The sequence below is a fragment of the Ascaphus truei genome, chromosome 2, assembly GCF_040206685.1.
Source record: "Ascaphus truei isolate aAscTru1 chromosome 2, aAscTru1.hap1, whole genome shotgun sequence".
NCBI lineage: Eukaryota > Metazoa > Chordata > Amphibia > Anura > Ascaphidae > Ascaphus > Ascaphus truei.
The window spans coordinates 236358250-236383945 of NC_134484.1; the positions used below are offsets into that span (position 1 = coordinate 236358250).

General features: G+C 52.7%; 1 protein-coding gene across 1 annotated transcript in view; it reads right to left on the minus strand.

Annotated features, from left to right (window-relative positions):
- CTNNAL1 (catenin alpha like 1) overlaps positions 1 to 25696 on the minus strand; it is a 337662-nt gene that overhangs the window by 87777 nt on the left and 224189 nt on the right. Inside the window, exons 4-7 of the mRNA XM_075585981.1 lie at positions 11959 to 12078; positions 11308 to 11397; positions 10391 to 10561; positions 6446 to 6646 (exon numbers count right to left, since the gene is read on the minus strand). Of these exons, the coding sequence (XP_075442096.1) occupies positions 6446 to 6646; positions 10391 to 10561; positions 11308 to 11397; positions 11959 to 12078 (582 nt within the window). The remainder of the gene's footprint in view (positions 1 to 6445; positions 6647 to 10390; positions 10562 to 11307; positions 11398 to 11958; positions 12079 to 25696) is intronic.

Below are 25696 nucleotides of genomic sequence, written 5' to 3' on the forward strand. Positions count from 1 at the left end.
TACATGAACAATACAGAGAATATATATATAATAATATATATACTGTATATAGATATATATTTATATTAATAATAATAATAATAATTATATAATATATATATATTATAAATATAGTCTTCAGCAACCAGCAGGTTCTTGGGCAGGGTGGTATTGGCACTGTGCTATTACATTGGTAAATATCCCATTAATTTACCCCATAGCTATCATCTCTAAAATAACGTTAGTACTTAAGGGATTTACAAGAAAATGCTAAGAAATATGTTACGGATTCAACCCAGCGCTAATGGTGCTACACATCCAGGCAACATAAGGGGCTCATCTGAACAAATTCATATTATCACATTCAATGTATATAGTGCATTGCATATAAAGATTGCTTTACAATTAAATGATAGTGGCAGTAATGCAGCCATCTCCGGGCTGACATTTCTGGTGCTCAGCTGTCCCGGGAAGCCTCAAAGGGCCAAAGTGGATAAAGGAGAAATGGTACTAATAGTACCCAACTACAGGAGAGATAGCAAAGGCTTGAAGATATATTCATGCAGATCGAGTATAGCACGTTGCTGAAATGGAACCCATGTGCATTGATATATATTAGTCTTATTCCCATTTTAGTGTTTTTCTAATACGTATTTAAGAATAACATAAATGTGCCGGATAAACTTTGAGCTGACACACCTCTCTGCCATCAGGAAAGAGAATAACTTGTGCAAGAGACATGTCAATACATTTTCATTTGGTATTGACCGATTACTTTTTTATGCTTCAATAAATTGTGGGGTTACAAAGCTACTGTAGTGGAAAGAGTATCCATAATAATTCCCATTGAAGACATCAGTTCTAATGTTGATGACTACAGACCACATTGTAGGGTTATTCAATCACACCAAGCAATAATAATAATAATAATCATTAAAGCATATAAAAAACAACACAAATGGCATTGCTGTTGCCCCAACCCTCATTACAAAGTGCAATGATAAATCAGTAGGTTGCAAAGAGAACGTTCCCCATTCCTATATTGGGTGGGTTAGTGGCTATGATCTTCTACTTTTGCAAAGGAAGAGTACTTGTGGTGTGGTACTTCAGCAGCAAATCTTTAATACATAATATTGAGGATTTCATTTCAGCCGACTCAGTGGTAAATGGAATAAATTACTTAATTCCTGTGATTTATTTTACCCTCCAGTAGAAGGAAATATTAGCAAAACTGTTGTTCCTTCTGAAGGCTGCTACCGAATTCAGAGAGGCAAGGAGGTGCTCCGTGTATTCCATGTAGCAAAAAATTGCTACGCAAAGACATGCAAGATTAATATTACTAACTCAAAAGAAGAGGTGTAAATCAGACATGAAGTGGCTGGCTCGGCTAAATTGACCCCCAAAAGGTATGTTCTGATGGTATAATAAAAAGAAAATAAGCAGAGAGAAACAAGAGAATTATAATGGAGAAAAACAGATAGAGTGGACAGCAATCTTGGTAAAGACTCATACTGTAATGTATCTCTTATGATTAGCAGCATCTTACATCTCACTCACTGCCCCACACCTCTGGAAGGCCCTTCCCAGCAATATCCGACTGGCACCCTCTCTATCCACCTTTAGGACCTTTCTTAAAACACACCTCTTTAACGAAGTGTATGGGTATCTCTGCTGGCTGATACATCTCATATGCACTGACCTCTTGCAGATGCACCAGAACACCCCCCTACAGTCTCTGTAAGTTCTCCCCATTTACCGCTTAGATTGTAAGCTCTTCGGGGCAGGGACTCCCTTTCCTAATGTTTACTTTTATGTGTGAAGCGCTTATTCCTATATCGTCACGCTTGTTACTGCTGTAAAGGGCTATGTACACGGATGGCGATACATAAATAAAGATACTGTATACATGCATACAGATAAAACCGACACCTTGAGATTCATTGTTGCATTACACTTCTCACTTGCAGAAATCCTGATTGTGAGGCTCCCTCTTAACACAGTGGCAGCTGCACTAACACTTATATGTAATATTTATGATAGAATAAAATGTCAAAAACACATGCATTATTTGTAACGCATATGAACAATAGACCATTTTTCGCCTGTAAAATGGCAATTTTCTCTTTATACTCCAATGCAGAGCTTAACGTTAATCTTGCTACACCTAAGCATAGCAAGAAACAATAAAAGTGAAAATAAATCTTTGCGCCCAACAATGTCCCAAGAAATAACGAAGCATCATAAATCTTATCCAACAGCTGCAGCAAGAAATAATAATGCCCCAAAAAGCTTAGCGCAAAGCACTTCAAGCAAGCGGCAGCATCAAAGGCCACAATGCTGTGTCAGTTAATCAGTCTGTCAAAATGTGCAAGTACAACACATAAAACTGCGTTACAAAAAAAAGCCCCACGCTGAAATAAGCCTTAGAAAATGGTCTTAAAGATCATAAACATGCATGTATACGTGTGCGTGTTAAATGTGTGAATATCTGCATGTGTAAACTGTATTACTAAACTCAAGGGAGATTTTGAAAGCAAATCAGGAGAATCTCTTCATAGTCCATGGCAGGAACTGCGATATGCACAATTTTAACAGCGATAAAGTGGGGAAAATAATACATTTTAATCAGCAACTTATCAGGGTGTTTTCCTGATGGACAAAGAGAGTATGCCAACAGAATACACAGAGAATCACTATACAAGTAATGTTATTTACATGTATTTAAAAAAAAACTGTGCGCTACAGATAAAGCGCTGGAAAGCACAAAACGCGTAGGGGGTTCTTTGTGCCTCCGTTTTTAACAACGGGCAAACAAAATTGATGTTTTATCATTTGGAGTTCACCTCTCCATTTGTGATCAGTAGTGCCCCGCGTGTTTGCAATTTTCTCTTCTTGTCCCAGGCCGTGCCAGCTATTTGCACACTATAGAGCCCCTCATCGGCAGAAGATCAGGCGACAGGCGCTCATTAAATGTGAGTACAAAAGTCGTGGATGAATACATCTTGGACTCTTCTAAGCACGTACGCACTTATGTTATACTGAATTACGCAAGAAGAAAAACAACTTTGCGCCAGGTTATTGCAGAGGGCAGTTAACATTATCTTTTACTATAAAGGCTTCAGGTAGGCGTTATTTAAACCACAAGATTGTTTATTGATTTAGCTACATAGGGGGGCTCCCTAATTAACATATGAAAAAATATGATAAAAAGTGAATATTTATGCCTTTAATTCCTCTCAGCACTGGGTTTCACCCAACTTTATATAAGCTAGAGATACATGTCTGTTTTCCCCCCCAACTCACCAAAAAAAACATTTTTCATGGCAATATCTAATGCTCAAAGGTTGGCACATTTATTAAGTGACAGAGTGATATTTATGGTTGAAAAGATGGAAGCAGCTAAAAATCAAGATGTGTTGGCTTAAGCCATAGCTAGGTCAGTGTGACTGCATAGACCTAATACACACACACACACACACACACACACACACACACACACACACACACACACACACACACACACACACACACACACACACACACACACACACACACACACACACACACACACACACACACACCACACACACACTTGTATAAAATCAGATTTATACATGTGGTTCGGAAACTCATAAAAATGTATACATATGGCATGTGCGCCATAAATCAATCTACAGTAATTTTACACACAGGGACTTTATGAAAACTTTACAAGTACTGTACTTTACCAAAGTCATTGGGGACTTGAGAAAATAGTTCATATAAAGCTCACCCGCATCGCACGTATTCTGTATCCTACAGTGAGAAATTCAGTGATACATTACCCAAATGTGCTTGCAGTCCTTGGACTTTTGCTATGGTGGATGCACATTATGATGATGGGTTTGCAATCTGCTACAAACTGGTCACAGACCATAACTTGTTCCACGCTAGTTGCTGAACAGCTTTCATATGATAATGGACTCGGACACCCCTGATGTAAACCAGCGATGTACAAGCTGTGCTACTCCACTAAACCATCCACACAGTTTCATACTAAGTCCGCAAAGTCAAGGCAAGAAGAAAAACAAAAAAAAGTTTATTTTTTTTCTTTAAAATATTAATTTCCTTTCTTCTTGTTACGTACTGAAAGAGCCGAGACCGCTCTGAAATCCCATTGTTGAGTTGGTGTAATTCCACTTGCCTGATCAATGTTTCTCTTCTGTATCAAAATGAAGACTTACCTTGTCTGTAACGGGCCTGTCAAGTCCCTGGCATGGCATAGAACACGACCATGGCTGACTTTACAGCTTCTTTGTCACCATTCACAATGCATTGGGCTATTCTCACTAGCTCAATAAGTTCCAAGATGGGTCAAGCCAAAGTTATTAAACAGTCATGACATTTTATTTAAAAGAATCAGCGATTCTTTACAATAAAGTAACTTAAAAAGTCAACCAATGACCGTCGTGGGGTCTGGCACTCCTGGGTCCCTAGTTATGTCATGCTATATTCAAAGGGCAGCTTAAAACAGCAATCCCGGCATATACATGTTTTTCTTCATCTTACATGTACCCGTGGGACCCATGGAGCTCATCAGTTGTCCCCAACAATTCGGCAAGCTCAGGGTGGTCCACCTGTCCTCTGCACAAACTGGGGGAAACAATAAGGTCACCATGTGTGTAGTCCGCCACACTAATTGTATTTTGTTTGTGTCAATTTCTCCCCCCCCCCCAAAATTATAAACATCTTTGCAAATGAGGGATCCCCCGACACAGGCGGAACACATGGTTCAGGTAAAGAAAAAATGAGCAGTTGGGATTGCTGCCTTAGATTGCACTAACCTGTGACATTATAAATATTGGTACAGTAGGTCTCCTGTTCAGAGGTATGATTGCTATGCATTAAGACGTATCTGCTGTTTATCTAGTACGTACTGTATGTACAATTTGCAGTTGTGAACCTAATCAACATGGTATGAAACCCTCTTCCACGTGCTGCATATGATTTTAGTCCCATTCAATTGAATAATGCTGATCTTTTCTCCAGTACTGGAAAAGACAGCTTCACACAATATTGAATAGGAGCCTTAGGCTGCGTTTATAGTGCTGGCGACGGCGATGCGACGATGACGTCACCCGTCGACGTCACCATTTGCAAAAGTTTTACTTGGGTTTTGGGCGACGTCGCTGGCTCCAAGGCCAGCGACGTCGTAAAATGGGATGGCAGAGGCACGGAGAAGCTCCCGATTGGCCGCAATGGGAGACCGTCACCGAAAAAATCAAATAACAGTGGTTACCAGATTTCTGGTAGCACTGTCGCTCCGTCCCTTTGTCGCCGTCGCTTTATCAGCGCCAATGCATCTGTTTTGCCGCGATGCGGCCGTCGCTGGCACTATAAGCGCAGCCTTAGACTGGGATCCACTAAGCTCTGATGAGAGATATCGCAGTGTGATCCTGTAATAACTGTCACTGACGTCTTGAGGCGGAAATGTATCAACCTTTCTTGCGCAGTTTGCATCTTGCAACTTGCCCCACGCGTCACAAGACCATTACTGGTGTACTCACCAGCGCCGGAGCTCCCACCTGGGAAAACAATATGGATGCCAAATCCTGTGAGATCTGCTGGCCAATCGGACATTTTAACATTATTGGTTGCAGCGTCCTATTGGTCTACAAATGTGGCCATGTTGGATTTTCTGTGAAGAGCACTGGCACCAAACAAACTCCTGGTGCTGAAAATAGCAAGTTCAACACTAGAGTAGTTCCGATTATGTAAAACAATCAATTTATATATTTGCCAGGTTGCCATTTTAATTCTATTTTTGTATCTTGCTTTTTGTTTCAATTTGTTAGATGTATAGGCTTGGCTGTATATAGTTTGTTAAGGATTCCCTATTTAAAGCCGCAGTTGACGGTGCTTGCTAAACAAAAATGTGTTAAAGCTTTCTTGAAACAGTGGGTGCCCCCCTGAGCTGATCTGGGGTGGGGTCCTTTAAGCTTTCCGGTCCCCTCCTCCCCCAATTCTGGATTGCGGAGAATCTTTATTTACGAGACTGGTGGACAAAATGGCAGCAGAGTTAGGGCTTGCACTGGTGGCCAATAGAGAGTTGCAAAACGACTGGGAAATTATATTCTGATTTTCTATTCGTGATTTCCATGGCCATGTTTAAGATTTCTGTGTGTGTCAAAACCGGCACAAAAATACTACAAATATCTTGGGAACCCAGGGAGTCCCTGGAGGTCGGAGGACAACAGTTCAGCTCATAGGAACCCTCCCCACTGCACGTAACCTTAAGAAACATTTTTGGGGAAGGCGGGGAATTGCTGCTTTAACATGGCTTCTTGCAAGGTTCACATTGCCGTCTATGTTCTACATTTTAGAAACAGAAATACCAGTTTGCAAAAGACCCCAAGGAAAGGAAAGTGAAATACATTGGAGGATTTTGCAGAATATAAAAAGATTTACTTTGTGAAAAAGCTCTTACAGCTTGCATCCACACTGAAACCAGCTGTTCTAACTCCATCTTGGCCTGATTGGAGAGTTCCAAAATGCGCTCTCGGTTCTCGTGGCTGGTGTACGCAGAGTCTGTGAAGTCCTCGGTGTTCTCCAAAATGACTTCCAACATGGTGGAGAGATTCTCCTTGGAGAGGAAATAGAGGTTTTCTCGGAGTCCTTCAACTTTACCCTAGAAACAAAAAGTAACAAAATTACAGTTCCTGATAGCTGACCATACAAAAACATTTTTTTTGTAAGGAACTGCTTCTTTAAAATAAAAGAATCTAGGCTTTAAGACAAACTGTGGCTTCTTTTCGTTCTTAGGAAATTAGGCACACAGCCCTTTTGGGGGGTGGGGCTCAGACAGGGGGAGTGATTACCATTTCAGTGTTTCCGCTTACCTCATCCCACTGTGCCCTTTTCAGAGAGCCAATAAAGATAAGGGGACAGTGAAAACAGAGGGAATGGCTCTGCAAAGGCTTGTGTGCAGTCCCTGCTCTGAGCAAAGTTGATAAACAACAGACACATTGTTAATGTCTTAAATCCAAGTAATTGGATGTCACCCGGGTTTGTGCTCAGTTTACTCTTGAACATCTGTCAGCCTAACTAGGACATTCAACATGAGACCCTTTAATAATTATAAGGTGTATACTCTTCTCCTTCATATGTTCGTTCTCATTTACAACAGTCTGATCATTTAAACATAATCTACTTGCAATACGTTGTGATAGGTGTCGATAGTCCTATTCGGTACCTTCGCGCCCTCAAGGTCTCTGATTTTTAGGACAGTGTACTGTTTAGATTCTTATTGTGGGGTTTCTGGTTAACGTGCGTGTTGCAAACCATGTTGTATGCTGAAAATGTTCTTGGATTTTTAACTTTGTCTCATCTGATTGTGTGGCAATGAAGCTTTCCCAAGTTTGGACAAACTTCTCTGTTTTCTTTCCTTTATCTGTCGTGGCTTCTACCCAGTCAAGTGCAAATCAACTAAACATTGTTTCTTTCCATAGTTTGAAAGATGGGGAGTTATTGTGTATCCACTGCTGTAGGATCGTTTTTCTTGCGGCCATGGCTATAATTTGTTTGAGTTTGTTGTTTCCAGTTTGGTCCCGTTTCACTTTCTGTATCTAGATTTATGATGTTAAAAATCACATTTTCAGAGTCTATGTGAATTGTTATGTTTAGAGATTCTTTGCAATAAATAGTTCCCTATCCATGACCAGAAATCTTGGACCACTGGGCAGTTCCACAGATTAAAGATCCGCCTCTGGGTCTGCACACTTTGTACACTTACTGTTTAGAGATAGTTGTGCTTTGAGTCTAAATTTGGGCATAGTGTATGTCCAATGCAGAATATTATTTGCATTTCCTGATATATATTGGGGATGGGATTTTTTTTTAATGATTTCCCAAAGTGTCCCACAATTGTCTCCATACTTAGATTTGGGCAGTCTGCTAGCCAAGCTCCTATCCCCGGTGTATTATCATCAAAATGCATTGGTTTTTTTCAGTCACTGGTATATGTTTGATATTGAAGTTTTCCCATATCTCGCCATGTGGAAAAGAGCATTGAGTTCATTATCTCTATCCAATGTTTTTAAATTGTTTAGTGTTGTCAATGTGTAGTTCTTAGCCTGTAGGTATGCAAAAAATTGTGTATTTGGTAGTGCAAATGTATATTTTAGTTCCTGGAATGACTAAACTGTATGATCTAGCTTATGTGAGAGCAGTCCTATTCCAAGGATTCCCTTCTTTTCCCAGGTCACAAACAGGTAATTCGCCCTCCCCTCCTGAAACTGCTGATTTTTAGGGAGAAGGAGTGGATCAGTGAGTAAAGACACTGACTGGCACGGAGTTTGAAGCAGGGGAACCTGGTTCAATTCCTGGTGTCGGCTCCTTGTGACCGTCACTTTATCTCCCTGAGCATCAGACACCAAAAACATAGATTGTAAGCTCCACGGGGCAGGGACCTGTGTCTGCAAAATGTCTCTGTAAAGTGCTATACAAGAACAAACAATTAGTATTATTATTAATGAATGGTAGATGTAGCGACTTGTCTCTTTGTAGACGAAGTGCTTTCCTGGCTCTATACGTATTAAATAATAGCGGGTTTTCTTTTATAGATACTGGGACCTCCTGAGATGGCATGTGCCACATGCCAAGTTTATATCTGAACTTAGTTGTTGGTCGATTTCTTGTATTGTGAAATTTGAGTGATTGATCCAGTCTCCTTTGTATCTCAAAAGAGCAGCCAGATTGTACAGCTTATGTGAGGGAAGGTTTACACGTCTGTTTCTTTTTAATGTTGGTGTAATTTTGCCATACTGTACTTACTTTAGGTTTTTTGTTTTTCCATATAAAAATGTGGAATAGTTTACTTAGATTTTCTCCATCTTTATCTCTTATTATGATTGGTAGCATCTGCAAAATATATAAGATTTTAGGAAAGATTGTCATCTACACAAGATGGCATCTCCCCAGAAATGTTACATTTAAATGCTGCAATTTTTGTAGCCCTCATGATATTATCTATCAGTGGTTTAACATTAATGCTATATAATTGTTGTATATCGCTAGGGATGAATACACCCCAAAATTGTATGTGATTTTTTGCCCACTTGAATGGGAAAAGGCCCTGCCACTCTATCTTTTGTAAGCAATTAAGAGCTAATCCTTCTGATTTTTCATAGTTGATGGTTAATCCTGAAACTTCACCATATTACCTCTATGATAGCTGGTATTGCCTCTCTGGGGTGTGAAATGAAAAGGAGGATATCGTCTGCAAAGGCTGCAATTTTTAGTTCCTTGTCGCCTATTTGAATGCCCCTAAAATTCTTCATCCATTTTAGGTGTCTAATTAGGGTGTCTAGTGCTATGTCAAATAACATTGGGAATAGGGGACGGTCATGCCTTGTTCCCCGTTGCAACATGAAAAGAGTCAGAGTTCAGTCATATATAGTTTAATTAGAGTTATACATTTTTCTCCAAAGTCTTGTGTCTGGAGTGTCCTGGTAATATGTGTCCATGTCATTTTATCAAATGCCTTTTCGGCGTCGAGGTTTACTATTATATTGTTACTCTTGGACTGTCTTGAGGCCACCACCGCAGCCACCGCAAATCTCACACTTGTGACTGACTGTCTCCCAGGAACAAAGCCTGTTTGGTGCTGCATTATTTTACAGTTACATCATAGGAGGGGTGGGGGTGGTTAACTTCTTGAGGGCCCATTGTGCGTACACTCTGGAGGCATCTGAACAGGATCAATAATTGAGGCGTGATCACATAATTATGACATTCTGGAGGTGGCATAGACCCAGACCACACAAACTCTTTGGCACTCAAGCAGGAGAATCTCTCAGAATATTTAAGGGTTATAAAGGGTTACACCCTATTAAGATTTAAAGGGAAGGCTAAAGGGGAGACATCAACATTTACATACTGGGACAGAGTCGCTCTGTGAAATCCCAGATTTCACTGGTGTCGGTTTGATCTTTCTAAAAAGTCTCTGTTTAGGATAGTGATGGTCTAGATCTAGGAGGAGTGATGGAATCCAAGTCTGATAATAATAGCATCCAAGAGCATCGATTTCTATATTCAAAGTACGTCATATACGAAATTGAGATTTCAAATGGTTACTTTGCTTTATCATCGTTTTATGAATATAATGCACTTTATACATACAGTAACATTGCAACATCAAGAAATCCAATATTTTGATTATGGGTTTATTAGGGGTGGTAACTGACAGAACGGCTACTGGCTTCTTCTGCCACATTTACTTAGTTAAAGCTGGAAAATATATTGTAGTTTAGATAAACATTTATTCGAATTCCTTAGGGTTCCGCCATCTTTTTCACCCCACAAACATCACTGAACAAGGACATACTGTACAATGACTATACTGAATCAAGAATAGAAAGGTCTGACTGCTCACCTTGAACTCTTTGATGCCAGTATAGATACTGATCGGTACTATTTCAGCTTCCCCATTTGGTCGAGAGTCAGTTACAATCTCTATTACCTGCTCCAAAGCCAGTCGCATTCTTTGGAAGACGCCTTCTTTGTTAATACGGGCGGACTCACAATCGGGGTGCCTTAGGCAAGTCTTTAAAAAAAAATATATATAAATTACTTTAATTATCAGACAAAAAAAAAAACAGTATTTCAAAATCCTAGCACAAGAAGTGCTTCATAATAATCTGTATTATAGATTTTGGCTTTTGGTAATATTTTATTATCTCCATTATCTACAGTCTATAATGTTGGGGGCTGTAAATGTATTGGGGATAGGATAGGACATATTGGGCAATGTTTACTATGGTACTCAATAAGGGTTATAAAATAGCCTGTCACTAATCAGTGTTTCCCTACAACATACCTTCTGTCATTACAGACACTTTTTATTTAATTTTAACATTAGATTGAAGACCGGGGTCTCCAGAGCTGAACCCCATGCATTTCAGCTCTGGGAACCCCCTGGTTCCAAAGATAAGTACGCAGCTGAAATTAATGGGGTTCAGTTCTTGAGATCCCCTGCTTCAATGCTATGTATATAAAAAAAAAAAAATAATGATCCACATGCATTGCTACTTCAAAGCCCATTCATTTGTAGGGGCCATAGAAGACCATATTTACTAAGCTGTACAGGAAGGTGTCTTATAGAGTAGCACTGCTTAGTAAATATGGGCCACAGTATGTTCCAAACAGGTTTCAAAAGTGTTGATGCATTTAGCCCACGATATTTCGGCCTGTCTAACCCTATTGCTGCAATAAGCACCTCTACTGAAGTTAAGCGGCAGCAGTACCATAATAAGTAGCCATTTTGAAAGTAGAAATGGAAATGAGACTTACCTTGGAAGCTGTGAGCAACATCATGGTGCATTTTTCAAGTACTGCTCGTGCTGCTGCCATACTTGCCTTTTTCTTCTCATTCTTCAAGTCCTAAATAATGTAAGGCACAGTAAAATAATGTTTTTCTTGTACAGCAGCACTGTACTGTACATAGAATTTATGCAGGCATGAGTGCCTGCTTCGTAGAGCTTACAATTGATATTTTTGGGTGTCTGAGTCACAGGGAGATAGAGTGACTTGTGCAAGCTCACAAGGAGCAGACACCAGGATTTGAACAAGGTTCCCCTGCTATGAAACGCTGTGATTGTTTTCAGAGTCAGTGAGCCACTCCTTTAGCCCATAGTACAGAATGAAATAACACATTGAACCCCTACGTTGCTCACCCCTTTGACACTCTAATCGGTTAAGGACAAGGTTTGGTCAAAGTGACATTTTGTTGCTGTTAAGGCTATACAGAAAGTCCTTTTCTTAGGCAGAACCAGTATGCAGAATAAAGATTTTCGACGAGGTTCGCATGATGTTATTATAATTGATGGTAGCACGAAATGCCGTTTGTTCCCACAGAGATTAGGTTTGAAATGTTTCTACATCACTATGCCCCGTCTCCGTTCCCATGGCCAGCATGATTTTTAAGCTGGGTTTTATACCTACATTTTGTCTATCTCCAGTAAGATGGGCGAACTCCACCATTTCATTGCCAAATTGACTGAATATCTGCACAAACTCCTGAAAGCTGTTCACTTTCTCTAGGTGCTCCATGGTTGCGAGAACCTGGGAAAATAAGACATGCACAAGGTATCAATGATTACAGTGATGCTGTTGTCTAAGCAGCAATTCCCTTTGTATATATACATATTTAATATTACCTGACTTGGGGGGCAGGAGCCAGAGCTGATCCTCTGTTCCCCAATTCCTTAAATATTTCGTTTTTTTGGTGCCACGTCCTGACCCAAAAGAACTACAAATATGGCTGATGGATTACAAAAAGACGCAAAGTCATCTCCTGATGGTGCTGTATTGGCTGCTGGAGTGAGGCTGAGCCCTGTGGCCATTTTGGTGCAAAATCTATAAATATCTCAGGAGGAGAGGAGACTTCCTGGAGGTCTTGCCCGTCGATCAGCTATAACCCCTGAGCCTCTCCTCAGGGCCCGGAACCAGATCAGAACATTCTATACAAATGACGCGGGTCATCCCATAAATTTGGAGGAATCGAGATTTTGTTTACCTTATTTAGAATAGTGGCCTATACAAAAATATAATCTATCCTTGAGTAGGATTGGTGTGGGGCCAAGTAAAAGGTATAGTCCTTTTGGGTTGAGTTAAGATTTCTCCACGCATCAACACGGTTTAAAGCTTTCAGACCTGAAAGAAGGGATATTTTTTAAATCTAAGTTCCCGCAGATACTCTTGTCCATGCTATGGTTTATAGGCAGATTAAGGTGTCCCCCCATAGAGTTACAATGCCTTTAACCACACTATTTAGCGTATTGAAAAAAGTGCTTAGGAATTGAGTGCTTCATTCATTCGGTGCATATATATTAGCTATGGTTATTTCCTAACCAGATAAGGAACCAACTAGAATCAGGAATCTATCCTCCCCATCTGTTTTTAATTGTATTGGGTATAAATGGGGTGTGGTAGTAGAAAAAAATTGCTACCCCATGTTCCTTAGCCTGGGCCGAGGAACTAAAATATTGTTGAAATTGTTTGTCAAAGTATTTGGTAAATGTTGATTTTTTTTAAAGGTGCGTCTCCTGGACTAAAACCAGGTCTCCTTTCATTCACTTATAGTATGCAAATTCAAGTCATCTCTTGTTAGGGCTATTAAAGCCATTCACATTGTGACGGTAGGGATAGCTGGCATCACAAAACTGGGATGAAGCCCAGCTAGCTACCCCTAAATCCAGATCACTTGGCCACCTATGTAAGGCTTATTTCAGCCAAATGTATTTAATATCTGGGGGATAACAGGGAATGTATAATGCACTAAATCTGTAAGAATGTATTTCAAAGTCTGTATTCGTTATTCCCTGTAAATACAATCCCACAGTTTAGTGAATCAACATTGTTCAGTAATGTACTTTGGGTGTCAGCCCTGCAAGAAAGCAAATGAGATATTCCATTTTTACTGTCATCTCTATGGAGAAAGACTAAGCAATCTACTTAGTTGAAGCTTTCTATAGAAATGATAGGATTAGGGACCGCTAGGCGTCAGGACTCCTGGGGGGAGGTGAAAGGCTACTGATCATATCTGGGAGTAAGAGCATTGTACTGCCCAGACTCTGAGGCTCCAACCCAGTGGGAGGTCTTGAGTGCCTTAGCACGCCCCTGCTCTGGCTTTTGTGGCACTAACTTAATCTGTGCTCTGATTGGCCTGCAGCCCCTGTCCCATGCAAAGGATAGCCACAGAGGGCTATATAAGGGGTGCTGCTGATCAGAGCAAGAGAGTCTAACAGAGGGAGAGACACTCTGGGAAGGAGTGTGGAGATTCCCTCAGAGGACCATCTGAGAGAGACACTCTGGGAAGGAGTGTGGAGATTCCCTCAGAGGACCATCTGAGAGAGACACTCTGGGAAGGAGTGTGGAGAGCATCTCAGAGCATCTGAGGGACAGAGATTCTGTGAAGGAGTTTGGATCTTTACAGTGACCAGCTGGTGGCTCTGCTGTGTGATCAGCCCTCTGATATCCTGGATGAGAAGTGGACAGGGCAAGCCTTCTTGAAGCAGGCCCCTGCACCTAGCAAGGCTAGAGTCTACTCCCCAGACCTCCATTTGGTATTGTATCTTGTTTTGTACATCTTTGTTTTGTCTGCTGGCGTGCCAGAATAAACCTAATTTTATTCAACAACTTTGTTCTGCTTGTGCTAGTGATCCTGGTGTAAAAGTACTGGTCTTCTGTGACACACATTATGTGATATTTTGAAAGATATAGATGATTTGGGGAGCCAGCTTTCAGAAACAGAAGACAAGACCGAAGGAGGGGACTTGGAGAGATTCTAAAGAGCAAATTTAACCAGTTGTGGTACAGGGATGACTACCCTGTGTAAGACCGAAAGATGGGAGGTGGAGTGGGGGAGGAGGGGAAGGGAGAAGAAAAAAGAGCAATCATGGGAGTATCATGCCGATCGACCGTGTGCCCTTGGAACCAAAGTGAGATGGGGGGGAGGCGGGGAAGGACAGGGGGAAACCAAGTGACTTGTGTAGGGGGGCAAATTCTGCCCTTCTACTTGTAGGGCAGACATGTTTAACATCTGGGGTCAGCAGTCCAGCCAGTGACCAATGATCCCCGGACCATCACTGATTTTCCATATCAGATAAACAAAACTTTAACATTAAGGAGACAGCATCTAAACCTGATCAATAAAAGTGAAGTGCATTTTTCACTACATATGTTAGTGACCGGGAGATCCCTCCCAGAAAGCGCACCGAATGAGTAAAACAGGTGAGAGGGACTGCCGATGTGACCCCTAAATCATCGAGTCCATACCGATGATCTCTTATGGAGTGGCCCAGAAATTCTGCATAAGATCTTACAGGGTAGACAGAGACGATGCATAACATTTTATGTCAAACTGTAACTTTCTAATAGGACAATTGAAAAGAACCCAATAAGCTCTAATGGAACAAAAGTTTTAGGAAGTTGGGTCTTCTCTTGACAAGTCTGCTGCCCTGGAGTGCCATCCCCTCCCCCATGATCAATAGGTGAAAATACGATCGGAGGAGTATAAGGCTGGGGCCATGGTGCCTTCTCCTGTGCGGAGGCACGCGGAGGCTGAGGGAAAGCGGGTGCTTTCCCTGGCCATGCTAGACGGGCCGTGGGGGGTGTTCCTAGAGACGTCGCCTCATTGGGCGAACCGCTCACGTGACCTGTCTGTCGCACTGAGAAATAAGTTAAACTGATTTCTCACAAAACGTGTGCCCCCCCCGCTTCCCCACGCACACATGCCGCAGGAACACGAACACTGCCTTAAGGCAGTCTGTTCACTTAGCATGCGGATGCATCTGCACGGTCTGCGGCACCATGTCCAAGGCCTTAGGCCGAGCGTATATTGCCCGTGACCGGCGACGCAACAGGTGATGTCACCCGTCGCCGTTAGCGAAAGCTATATTTTGCTTTGCGGCGGTGGCGCGGGCGTACTGGCATTTGATTTGTTAAGGGGCTGTCACATGGGGAGACAGCCCTTGAAAAATCAAATATTTCCAGCTTCCAAAGTTCGTGACGCGACGTAGCTCCATCGCATTGTCGCCGTCACGCTTACTATAAGCGCACGCGGTGGCGGCGGCAATGTATTTGTTTTTGGGCGGCATTGCCCATCGCGGGCACTATATGCACGGCCTTACTCTGCACTGGCCCAGATAGGCTAGCGAGATGGAGGTGGGAGCACGTGGGTGAGAGCAGGGTAAGGAAGGAGCGCGTGGGGGAGAGCAGGGTAAGGAAGGAGCGCGTGGAGGAGAGCAGGGCGAGGAGGAAGCGCGTGGGGGAGAGCAGGGCAAGGAGGGAGCGTGTGGGTGAGAGCAGGGCAAGGAAGGACCACATGGGGGAGAGAAGGGCAAGGAGGGAGTGGGTGGGGGAGAGCAGGGCGAGGAGGGAGCGGCTGGGGGAGAGCAGGGCGAGGAAGGAGTAGGTGGGGAGAGCAGGGCAAGGAAGGAGCGCGTGGGTGAGAGCAGGGCAAGGAGGGAGCGGGTGGGGAGAGCAGGGCAAGGAGGGAGCGGGTTGGGGAGAGCAGGGCGAGGAGGGAGCGGGTGGGGGAGAGCAGGGCAAGGAAGGAGCACGTGGGTGAGAGCAGGGCAAGGAGGGAGCGGGTGTGGGAGAGTAGGGCAAGGAGGGAGCAGGTGGGGAGAGCAGGGCAAGGAGGGAGCACGTGGAGGAGAGCAAGGCAAGGAGGGAGCGGGTGGGGGAGAGCAGGGCAAGGAGTGAGCATGTGGGGGAGAGCAGGGCGAGGAGGGAGCGCGTAGGGGAGAGCAGGGCGAGGAGGGAGCGCATGGGGAAGAGCAGAGAAAGGAGGGAGCGCGTGGGGGAGAGCAGGGCAAGGAGGAAGCGGGTGAGGGAGAGCGGGGCAAGGAGGGAGCACGTGGGGGAGAGCAGGGCGAGGAGGGAGCGGGTGGGGGAGAGCAGGGCGAGGAGGGAGCGCGTGGGGGAGAGCAGGGCGAGGAGGGAGCGGGTGGGGGAGAGCAGGGCAAGGAGGGAGCACGTGGGGGAGAGCAGGGCGAGGAGGGAGCGGGTGGGGGAAAGCAGAGCAAGGAGGGAGCGGGTGGGGGAGAATAGGGCAAGGAGGGAGCGCGTGGGTGAGAGCAGGGCAAGGAGGGAGCGGGTTGGGGAGAGCAGGGCGAGGAGGGAGCGGGTGGGTGAGAGCAGGGCAAGGAGGGAGCGGGTGGTGGAGAACAGAGTGAGGAAGGAGCGCGTGGGTGAGAGCAGGGCAAGGAGGGAGCGGGTTGGGGAGAGCAGGGCGAGGAGGGAGCGGGTGGGGGAGAGCAGGGCGAGGAGGGAGCGCGTGGGGGAGAGCAGGGCGAGGAGGGAGCGGATGGGGGAGAGCAGGGCAAGGAGAGAGCGCGTGGGGGAGAGCAGGGCGAGGAGGGAGTGGGTGGGGGAGAGCAGGGCAAGGAGGGAGTGGGTGGGGGAGAACAGGGCGAGGAAGGAGCACGTGGGTGAGAGCAGGGCGAGGAGGGAGCGGGTTGGGGAGAGCAGGGCAAGGAAGGAGCGGGTGGGGGAGAGCAGGGCGAGGAGGGAGCGGGTGGGGGAGAGCAGGGCAAGGAGGGAGCGCGTGGGGGAGAGAAGGGCGAGGAGGGAGCGGGTGGGGGAGAGCAGGGCAAGGAGAGAGCGCGTGGGGGAGAGCAGGGCGAGGAGGGAGTGGGTGGGGGAGAGCAGGGCAAGGAGGGAGCGGGTGGGGGAGAACAGGGCGAGGAAGGAGCGCGTTGGTGAGAGCAGGGCAAGGAGGGAGCGGGTTGTTGAGAGCAGGGCGAGGAGGGAGCAGGTGGGGGAGAGCAGGGCGAGGAGGGAGCGCGTGGGGGAGTGCAGGGCGAGGAGGGAGCGGGTGGGGGAGAGCAGGGCAAGGAGGGAGCGGGTGGGGGAGAGCAGAGCAAGGAGGGAGCGGGTGAGGGAGAGCAGAGCAAGGAGGGAGTGGGTGGGGGAGAGCAGGGTGAGGAAGGAGCGGGTGGGGGAGAGCAGGGGGAGGAGGGAGCGGGTGGGGGAGAACAGGATGAGGAGGGAGCGGGTGGGGTAGAGCAGGGCAAGGTGGGAGCGCATGGGGGAGAGAAGGGCAAGGAGGGAGTGGGTGGGGGAGAGCAGGGCGAGGAGGGAGCGGCTGGGGGAGAGCAGGGCGAGGAAGGAGTAGGTGGGGAGAGCAGGGCAAGGAAGGAGCGTGTGGGTGAGAGCAGGGCAAGGAGGGAGCGGGTGGGGAGAGCAGGGCAAGGAGGGAGCGGGTTGGGGAGAGCAGGGCGAGGAGGGAGCGGGTGGGGGAGAGCAGGGCAAGGAAGGAGCACGTGGGTGAGAGCAGGGCAAGGAGGGAGCGGGTGTGGGAGAGTAGGGCAAGGAGGGAGCAGGTGGGGAGAGCAGGGCAAGGAGGGAGCACGTGGAGGAGAGCAAGGCAAGGAGGGAGCGGGTGGGGGAGAGCAGGGCAAGGAGTGAGCATGTGGGGGAGAGCAGGGTGAGGAGGGAGCGCGTAGGGGAGAGCAGGGCGAGGAGGGAGCGCATGGGGAAGAGCAGAGCAAGGAGGGAGCGCGTGGGGGAGAGCAGGGCAAGGAGGAAGCGGGTGAGGGAGAGCGGGGCAAGGAGGGAGCACGTGGGGGAGAGCAGGGCGAGGAGGGAGCGGGTGGGGGAGAGCAGGGCGAAGAGGGAGCGCGTGGGGGAGAGCAGGGCGAGGAGGGAGCGGGTGGGGGAGAGCAGGGCAAGGAGGGAGCACGTGGGGGAGAGCAGGGCGAGGAGGGAGCGGGTGGGGGAAAGCAGAGCAAGGAGGGAGCGGGTGGGGGAGAATAGGGCAAGGAGGGAGCGCGTGGGTGAGAGCAGGGCAAGGAGGGAGCGGGTTGGGGAGAGCAGGGCGAGGAGGGAGCGGGTGGGTGAGAGCAGGGCAAGGAGGGAGCGGGTGGTGGAGAACAGAGTGAGGAAGGAGCGCGTGGGTGAGAGCAGGGCAAGGAGGGAGCGGGTTGGGGAGAGCAGGGCGAGGAGGGAGCGGGTGGGGGAGAGCAGGGCAAGGAGGGAGCGCGTGGGGGAGTGCAGGGCGAGGAGGGAGCGGATGGGGGAGAGCAGGGCAAGGAGAGAGCGCGTGGGGGAGAGCAGGGCGAGGAGGGAGTGGGTGGGGGAGAGCAGGGCAAGGAGGGAGTGGGTGGGGGAGAACAGGGCGAGGAAGGAGCACGTGGGTGAGAGCAGGGCGAGGAGGGAGCGGGTTGGGGAGAGCAGGGCAAGGAAGGAGCGGGTGGGGGAGAGCAGGGCGAGGAGGGAGCGGGTGGGGGAGAGCAGGGCAAGGAGGGAGCGCGTGGGGGAGAGAAGGGCGAGGAGGGAGCGGGTGGGGGAGAGCAGGGCAAGGAGAGAGCGCGTGGGGGAGAGCAGGGCGAGGAGGGAGTGGGTGGGGGAGAGCAGGGCAAGGAGGGAGCGGGTGGGGGAGAACAGGGCGAGGAAGGAGCGCGTTGGTGAGAGCAGGGCAAGGAGGGAGCGGGTTGTTGAGAGCAGGGCGAGGAGGGAGCAGGTGGGGGAGAGCAGGGCGAGGAGGGAGCGCGTGGGGGAGAGCAGGGCGAGGAGGGAGCGGGTGGGGGAGAGCAGGGCAAGGAGGGAGCGGGTGGGGGAGAGCAGAGCAAGGAGGGAGCGGGTGAGGGAGAGCAGAGCAAGGAGGGAGTGGGTGGGGGAGAGCAGGGTGAGGAAGGAGCGGGTGGGGGAGAGCAGGGGGAGGAGGGAGCGGGTGGGGGAGAACAGGATGAGGAGGGAGCGGGTGGGGTAGAGCAGGGCAAGGTGGGAGCGCATGGGGGAGAGCAGGGCAAAGAGGGAGCGGGTGGGGGAGAGCAGGGCGAGGAGGGAGCGGGTGGGGGAGAGCAGGGCAAGGAAGGAGCGGGTGGGGGAGAGCAGGGCAAGGAGGGAGCGCATGGGGGAGAGCTGGGCAAGGAGGGAGCAGGTGGAGGAGAGCAGGGCAAGGAGGGAGCACGTGGGGGAGAGCAGGGCGAGGAGGGAGTGCGTGGGGGAGAGCAGAGCAAGGAGGGAGCGTGTGGGTGAGAGCAGGGCAAGGAGGGAGCGGGTGGGGGGGAGCAGGGCGAGGAGGGAGCGGGTGGGGGAGAGCAGGGAAAGGAGGGAGCGTGTGGGGGAGAACAGGGTGAGGAGGGAGCGGGTGGGGGAGAGCAGAGCAAGGTGGGAGCGCATGGGGGAGAGCAGGGCAAGGAGGGAGAGGGTGGGGGAGAGCAGGGCGAGGAGGGAGTGGGTGGGGGAGAGCAGGGCAAGGAAGGAGCGGGTGGGGGAGAGCAGGGCGAGGAGGGAGCGCGTGGGGGAGAGCAGGGCAAGGAGGGAGCGTGTGGGTGAGAGCAGGGCCCTGCTCTCCCCAACCCGCTCCCTCCTCTCCCTGCTCTCCCCCACCCGCTCCCTCTTTGCCCTGCTCTCACCCACGGGGAGAGCAGGGCGAGGAGGGAGCCCGTGGGTGAGAGCAGGGCAAAGAGGGAGCGGGTGGGGGAGAACAGGGAGAGGAGGGAGCGGGTGGGGGAGAGCAGGGCAAGGAGGGAGCGGGTGGGGGAGAGCAGGGCAAGGAGGGAGCGGGTGGGGGAGAACAGGGCGAGGAAGGAGCACGTGGGTGAGAGCAGAGCAAGGAGGGAGCGGGTTGGGGAAGCAGGGCAAGGAGGGAGCGCGTGGGTGAGAGCAGGGCAAGGAGGAAGCATGTGGGGGAGAGCAGGGCAAGGAGTGAGCGTGTGAGGGAAAGAGCAGGGCAAGGAAGGAGCGCGTGGGGGAGAGCAGGGCGAGGAGGGAGCGCATGGGGGAGAGCACAGCAAGGAGGGAGCGCATGGGGGAGAGCAGAGCAAGGAGGGAGTGGGTGGGGGAGAGCAGGGCGAGGAGGCAGCGGGTGGGGGAGAGCAGAGCAAGGAAGGAGCACGTGGGGAGAGCAGGGCGAGGAGGGAGCGGGTGTGGGAGAGCAGGGCAAGGAGGGAGTGCGTGGGGGAGAGCAGAGCAAGGAGGGAGCGGGTGCGGGAGAGCAGAACAAGGAGGGAGCAGGTGCGGGAGAGCAGAGCAAGGAGGGAGCGGGTGGGAGAGAGCAGGGCGAGGAGGGAGCGGGTGGGGGAGAGCAGGGCAAGGAGGGAGCGGGTGGGGGAGAGCAGGGCAAGGAAGGAGCGGGTGGGGGAGAGCAGAGCGAGGAGGGAGCGGGTGGGGGAGAGCAGGGCAAGGAGGGAGCGTGTGGGTGAGAGCAGGGCAAGGAGGGAGCGGGTGGGGGAGAGCAGGGCGAGGAGGGAGCGAGTGGGGGAGAGCAGGGCGAGGAAGGAGCGGGTGGGGGAGAGCAGGGGGAGGAGGGAACAGGTGGGGGAGAACAGGGCGAGGAGGGAGCGGGTGGGGGAGAGCAGGGCAAGGAAGGAGCGGGTGGGGGAGAGCAGGGCGAGGAGGGAGCGCATGGGGGAGAGCAGGGCGAGGGAGCGGGTGGGGGAGAGCAGGGCAAGGAGGGAGCGGGTAGGGGAGAACAGTGCGAGGAAGGAGCGCATGGGTGAGAGCAGGGCAAGGAGGGAGCGGGTGGTGGAGAACAGGGCGAGGAAGGAGCACGTGGGTGAGAGCAGGGCAAGGAGGGAGCGCGTGGGGGAGAGCAGGGCAAGGAGGGAGCGGGTGGGGGAGAGCAGGGCAAGGAGGGAGCGGGTTGGGGAGAGCATGGTAAGGAGGGAGCGGGTGGGGGAGAGCAGGGCAAAGAGGGAGCGGGTGGGGGAGAGCAGGGCAAGGAGGGAGTGCGTGGTGGAGAGCAGGGCAAGGAGGGAGCGGGTGGGGGAGAGCATGGCAAGGAGGGAGCGCGTGGGGGAGAGAAGGGCGAGGAGGGAGCGGGTGGGGGAGAGCAGGGCTAGGAGAGAGCGCGTGGGGGAGAGCAGGGCGAGGAGGGAGTGGGTGGGGGAGAGCAGGGCAAGGAGGGAGCGGGTGGGGGAGAACAGGGCGAGGAAGGAGCGCGTTGGTGAGAGCAGGGCAAGGAGGGAGCGGGTTGTTGAGAGCAGGGCGAGGAGGGAGCAGGTGGGGGAGAGCAGGGCGAGGAGGGAGCGCGTGGGGGAGAACAGGGCGAGGAGGGAGCGGATGGGGGAGAGCAGGGCAAGGAGGGAGCGGGTGGGGGAGAGCAGAGCAAGGAAGGAGCACGTGGGGAGAGCAGGGCGAGGAGGGAGCGGGTGTGGGAGAGCAGGGCAAGGAGTGAGTGCGTGGGGGAGAGCAGAGCAAGGAGGGAGCGGGTGCGGGAGAGCAGAACAAGGAGGGAGCAGGTGCGGGAGAGCAGAGCAAGGAGGGAGCGGGTGGGAGAGAGCAGGGCGAGGAGGGAGCGGGTGGGGGAGAGCAGGGCAAGGAGGGAGCGGGTGGGGGAGAGCAGGGCAAGGAAGGAGCGGGTGGGGGAGAGCAGAGCGAGGAGGGAGCGGGTGGGGGAGAGCAGGGCAAGGAGGGAGCGTGTGGGTGAGAGCAGGGCAAGGAGGGAGCGGGTGGGGGAGAGCAGGGCGAGGAGGGAGCGGGTGGGGGAGAGCAGGGCGAGGAAGGAGCGGGTGGGGGAGAGCAGGGGGAGGAGGGAACAGGTGTGGGAGAACAGGGCGAGGAGGGAGCGGGTGGGGGAGAGCAGGGCAAGGAAGGAGCGGGTGGGGGAGAGCAGGGCGAGGAGGGAGCGCATGGGGGAGAGCAGGGCGAGGGAGCGGGTGGGGGAGAGCAGGGCAAGGAGGGAGCGGGTAGGGGAGAACAGTGTGAGGAAGGAGCGCATGGGTGAGAGCAGGGCAAGGAGGGAGCGGGTGGTGGAGAACAGGGCGAGGAAGGAGCACGTGGGTGAGAGCAGGGCAAGGAGGGAGCGCGTGGGGGAGAGCAGGGCAAGGAGGGAGAGGGTGGGGGAGAGCAGGGCAAGGAGGGAGCGGGTTGGGGAGAGCATGGTATGGAGGGAGCGGGTGGGGGAGAGCAGGGCAAAGAGGGAGCGGGTGGGGGAGAGCAGGGCAAGGAGGGAGTGCGTGGTGGAGAGCAGGGCAAGGAGGGAGCGGGTGGGGGAGAGCAGGGCAAGGAGGGAGCGCGTGGGGGAGAGAAGGGCGAGGAGGTAGCGGGTGGGGGAGAGCAGGGCAAGGAGAGAGCGCGTGGGGGAGAGCAGGGCGAGGAGGGAGTGGGTGGGGGAGAGCAGGGCAAGGAGGGAGCGGGTGGGGGAGAACAGGGCGAGGAAGGAGCGCGTTGGTGAGAGCAGGGCAAGGAGGGAGCGGGTTGTTGAGAGCAGGGCGAGGAGGGAGCAGGTGGGGGAGAGCAGGGCGAGGAGGGAGCGCGTGGGGGAGAGCAGGGCGAGGAGGGAGCGGGTGGGGGAGAGCAGGGCAAGGAGGGAGCGGGTGGGGGAGAGCAGAGCAAGGAGGGAGCGGGTGAGGGAGAGCAGAGCAAGGAGGGAGTGGGTGGGGGAGAGCAGGGTGAGGAAGGAGCGGGTGGGGGAGAGCAGGGGGAGGAGGGAGCGGGTGGGGGAGAACAGGATGAGGAGGGAGCGGGTGGGGTAGAGCAGGGCAAGGTGGGAGCGCATGGGGGAGAGCAGGGCAAAGAGGGAGCGGGTGGGGGAGAGCAGGGCGAGGAGGGAGCGGGTGGGGGAGAGCAGGGCAAGGAAGGAGCGGGTGGGGGAGAGCAGGGCAAGGAGGGAGCGCATGGGGGAGAGCTGGGCAAGGAGGGAGCAGGTGGAGGAGAGCAGGGCAAGGAGGGAGCACGTGGGGGAGAGCAGGGCGAGGAGGGAGTGCGTGGGGGAGAGCAGAGCAAGGAGGGAGCGTGTGGGTGAGAGCAGGGCAAGGAGGGAGCGGGTGGGGGGGAGCAGGGCGAGGAGGGAGCGGGTGGGGGAGAGCAGGGAAAGGAGGGAGCGTGTGGGGGAGAACAGGGTGAGGAGGGAGCGGGTGGGGGAGAGCAGAGCAAGGTGGGAGCGCATGGGGGAGAGCAGGGCAAGGAGGGAGAGGGTGGGGGAGAGCAGGGCGAGGAGGGAGTGGGTGGGGGAGAGCAGGGCAAGGAAGGAGTGGGTGGGGGAGAGCAGGGCGAGGAGGGAGCGCGTGGGGGAGAGCAGGGCAAGGAGGGAGCGGGTGGGGGAGAGCAGGGCAAGGAGGGAGCGTGTGGGTGAGAGCAGGGCCCTGCTCTCCCCCACCCGCTCCCTCCTCTCCCTGCTCTCCCCCACCCGCTCCCTCTTTGCCCTGCTCTCACCCACGGGGAGAGCAGGGCGAGGAGGGAGCCCGTGGGTGAGAGCAGGGCAAAGAGGGAGCGGGTGGGGGAGAGCAGGGAGAGGAGGGAGCGGGTGGGGGAGAGCAGGGCAAGGAGGGAGCGGGTGGGGGAGAGCAGGGCAAGGAGGGAGCGGGTGGGGGAGAACAGGGCGAGGAAGGAGCACGTGGGTGAGAGCAGAGCAAGGAGGGAGCGGGTTGGGGAAGCAGGGCAAGGAGGGAGCGCGTGGGTGAGAGCAGGGCAAAGAGGAAGCATGTGGGGGAGAGCAGGGCAAGGAGTGAGCGTGTGAGGGAAAGAGCAGGGCAAGGAAGGAGCGCGTGGGGGAGAGCAGGGCGAGGAGGGAGCGCATGGGGGAGAGCAGGGCAAGGAGAGAGCGCGTGGGGGAGAGCAGGGCGAGGAGGGAGTGGGTGGGGGAGAGCAGGGCAAGGAGGGAGTGGGTGGGGGAGAACAGGGCGAGGAAGGAGCACGTGGGTGAGAGCAGGGCAAAGAGGAAGCATGTGGGGGAGAGCAGGGCAAGGAGTGAGCATGTGAGGGAAAGAGCAGGGCAAGGAAGGAGCGCGTGGGGGAGAGCAGGGCGAGGAGGGAGCGCATGGGGGAGAGCAGGGCAAGGAGAGAGCGCGTGGGGGAGAGCAGGGCGAGGAGGGAGTGGGTGGGGGAGAGCAGGGCAAGGAGGGAGCGGGTGGGGGAGAGCAGAGCAAGGAGGGAGCGGGTGAGGGAGAGCAGAGCAAGGAGGGAGTGGGTGGGGGAGAGCAGGGTGAGGAAGGAGCGGGTGGGGGAGAGCAGGGGGAGGAGGGAGCGGGTGGGGGAGAACAGGATGAGGAGGGAGCGGGTGGGGTAGAGCAGGGCAAGGTGGGAGCGCATGGGGGAGAGCAGGGCAAAGAGGGAGCGGGTGGGGGAGAGCAGGGCGAGGAGGGAGCGGGTGGGGGAGAGCAGGGCAAGGAAGGAGCGGGTGGGGGAGAGCAGGGCAAGGAGGGAGCGCATGGGGGAGAGCTGGGCAAGGAGGGAGCAGGTGGAGGAGAGCAGGGCAAGGAGGGAGCACGTGGGGGAGAGCAGGGCGAGGAGGGAGTGCGTGGGGGAGAGCAGAGCAAGGAGGGAGCGTGTGGGTGAGAGCAGGGCAAGGAGGGAGCGGGTGGGGGGGAGCAGGGCGAGGAGGGAGCGGGTGGGGGAGAGCAGGGAAAGGAGGGAGCGTGTGGAGGAGAACAGGGTGAGGAGGGAGCGGGTGGGGGAGAGCAGAGCAAGGTGGGAGCGCATGGGGGAGAGCAGGGCAAGGAGGGAGAGGGTGGGGGAGAGCAGGGCGAGGAGGGAGTGGGTGGGGGAGAGCAGGGCAAGGAAGGAGCGGGTGGGGGAGAGCAGGGCGAGGAGGGAGCGCGTGGGGGAGAGCAGGGCAAGGAGGGAGCGGGTGGGGGAGAGCAGGGCAAGGAGGGAGCGTGTGGGTGAGAGCAGGGCCCTGCTCTCCCCCACCCGCTCCCTCCTCTCCCTGCTCTCCCCCACCCGCTCCCTCTTTGCCCTGCTCTCACCCACGGGGAGAGCAGGGCGAGGAGGGAGCCCGTGGGTGAGAGCAGGGCAAAGAGGGAGCGGGTGGGGGAGAGCAGGGAGAGGAGGGAGCGGGTGGGGGAGAGCAGGGCAAGGAGGGAGCGGGTGGGGGAGAGCAGGGCAAGGAGGGAGCGGGTGGGGGAGAACAGGGCGAGGAAGGAGCACGTGGGTGAGAGCAGAGCAAGGAGGGAGCGGGTTGGGGAAGCAGGGCAAGGAGGGAGCGCGTGGGTGAGAGCAGGGCAAAGAGGAAGCATGTGGGGGAGAGCAGGGCAAGGAGGGAGCGCATGGGGGAGAGCACAGCAAGGAGGGAGCGCATGGGGGAGAGCAGAGCAAGGAGGGAGTGGGTGGGGGAGAGCAGGGCGAGGAGGCAGCGGGTGGGGGAGAGCAGAGCAAGGAAGGAGCACGTGGGGAGAGCAGGGCGAGGAGGGAGCGGGTGTGGGAGAGCAGGGCAAGGAGGGAGTGCGTGGGGGAGAGCAGAGCAAGGAGGGAGCGGGTGCGGGAGAGCAGAACAAGGAGGGAGCAG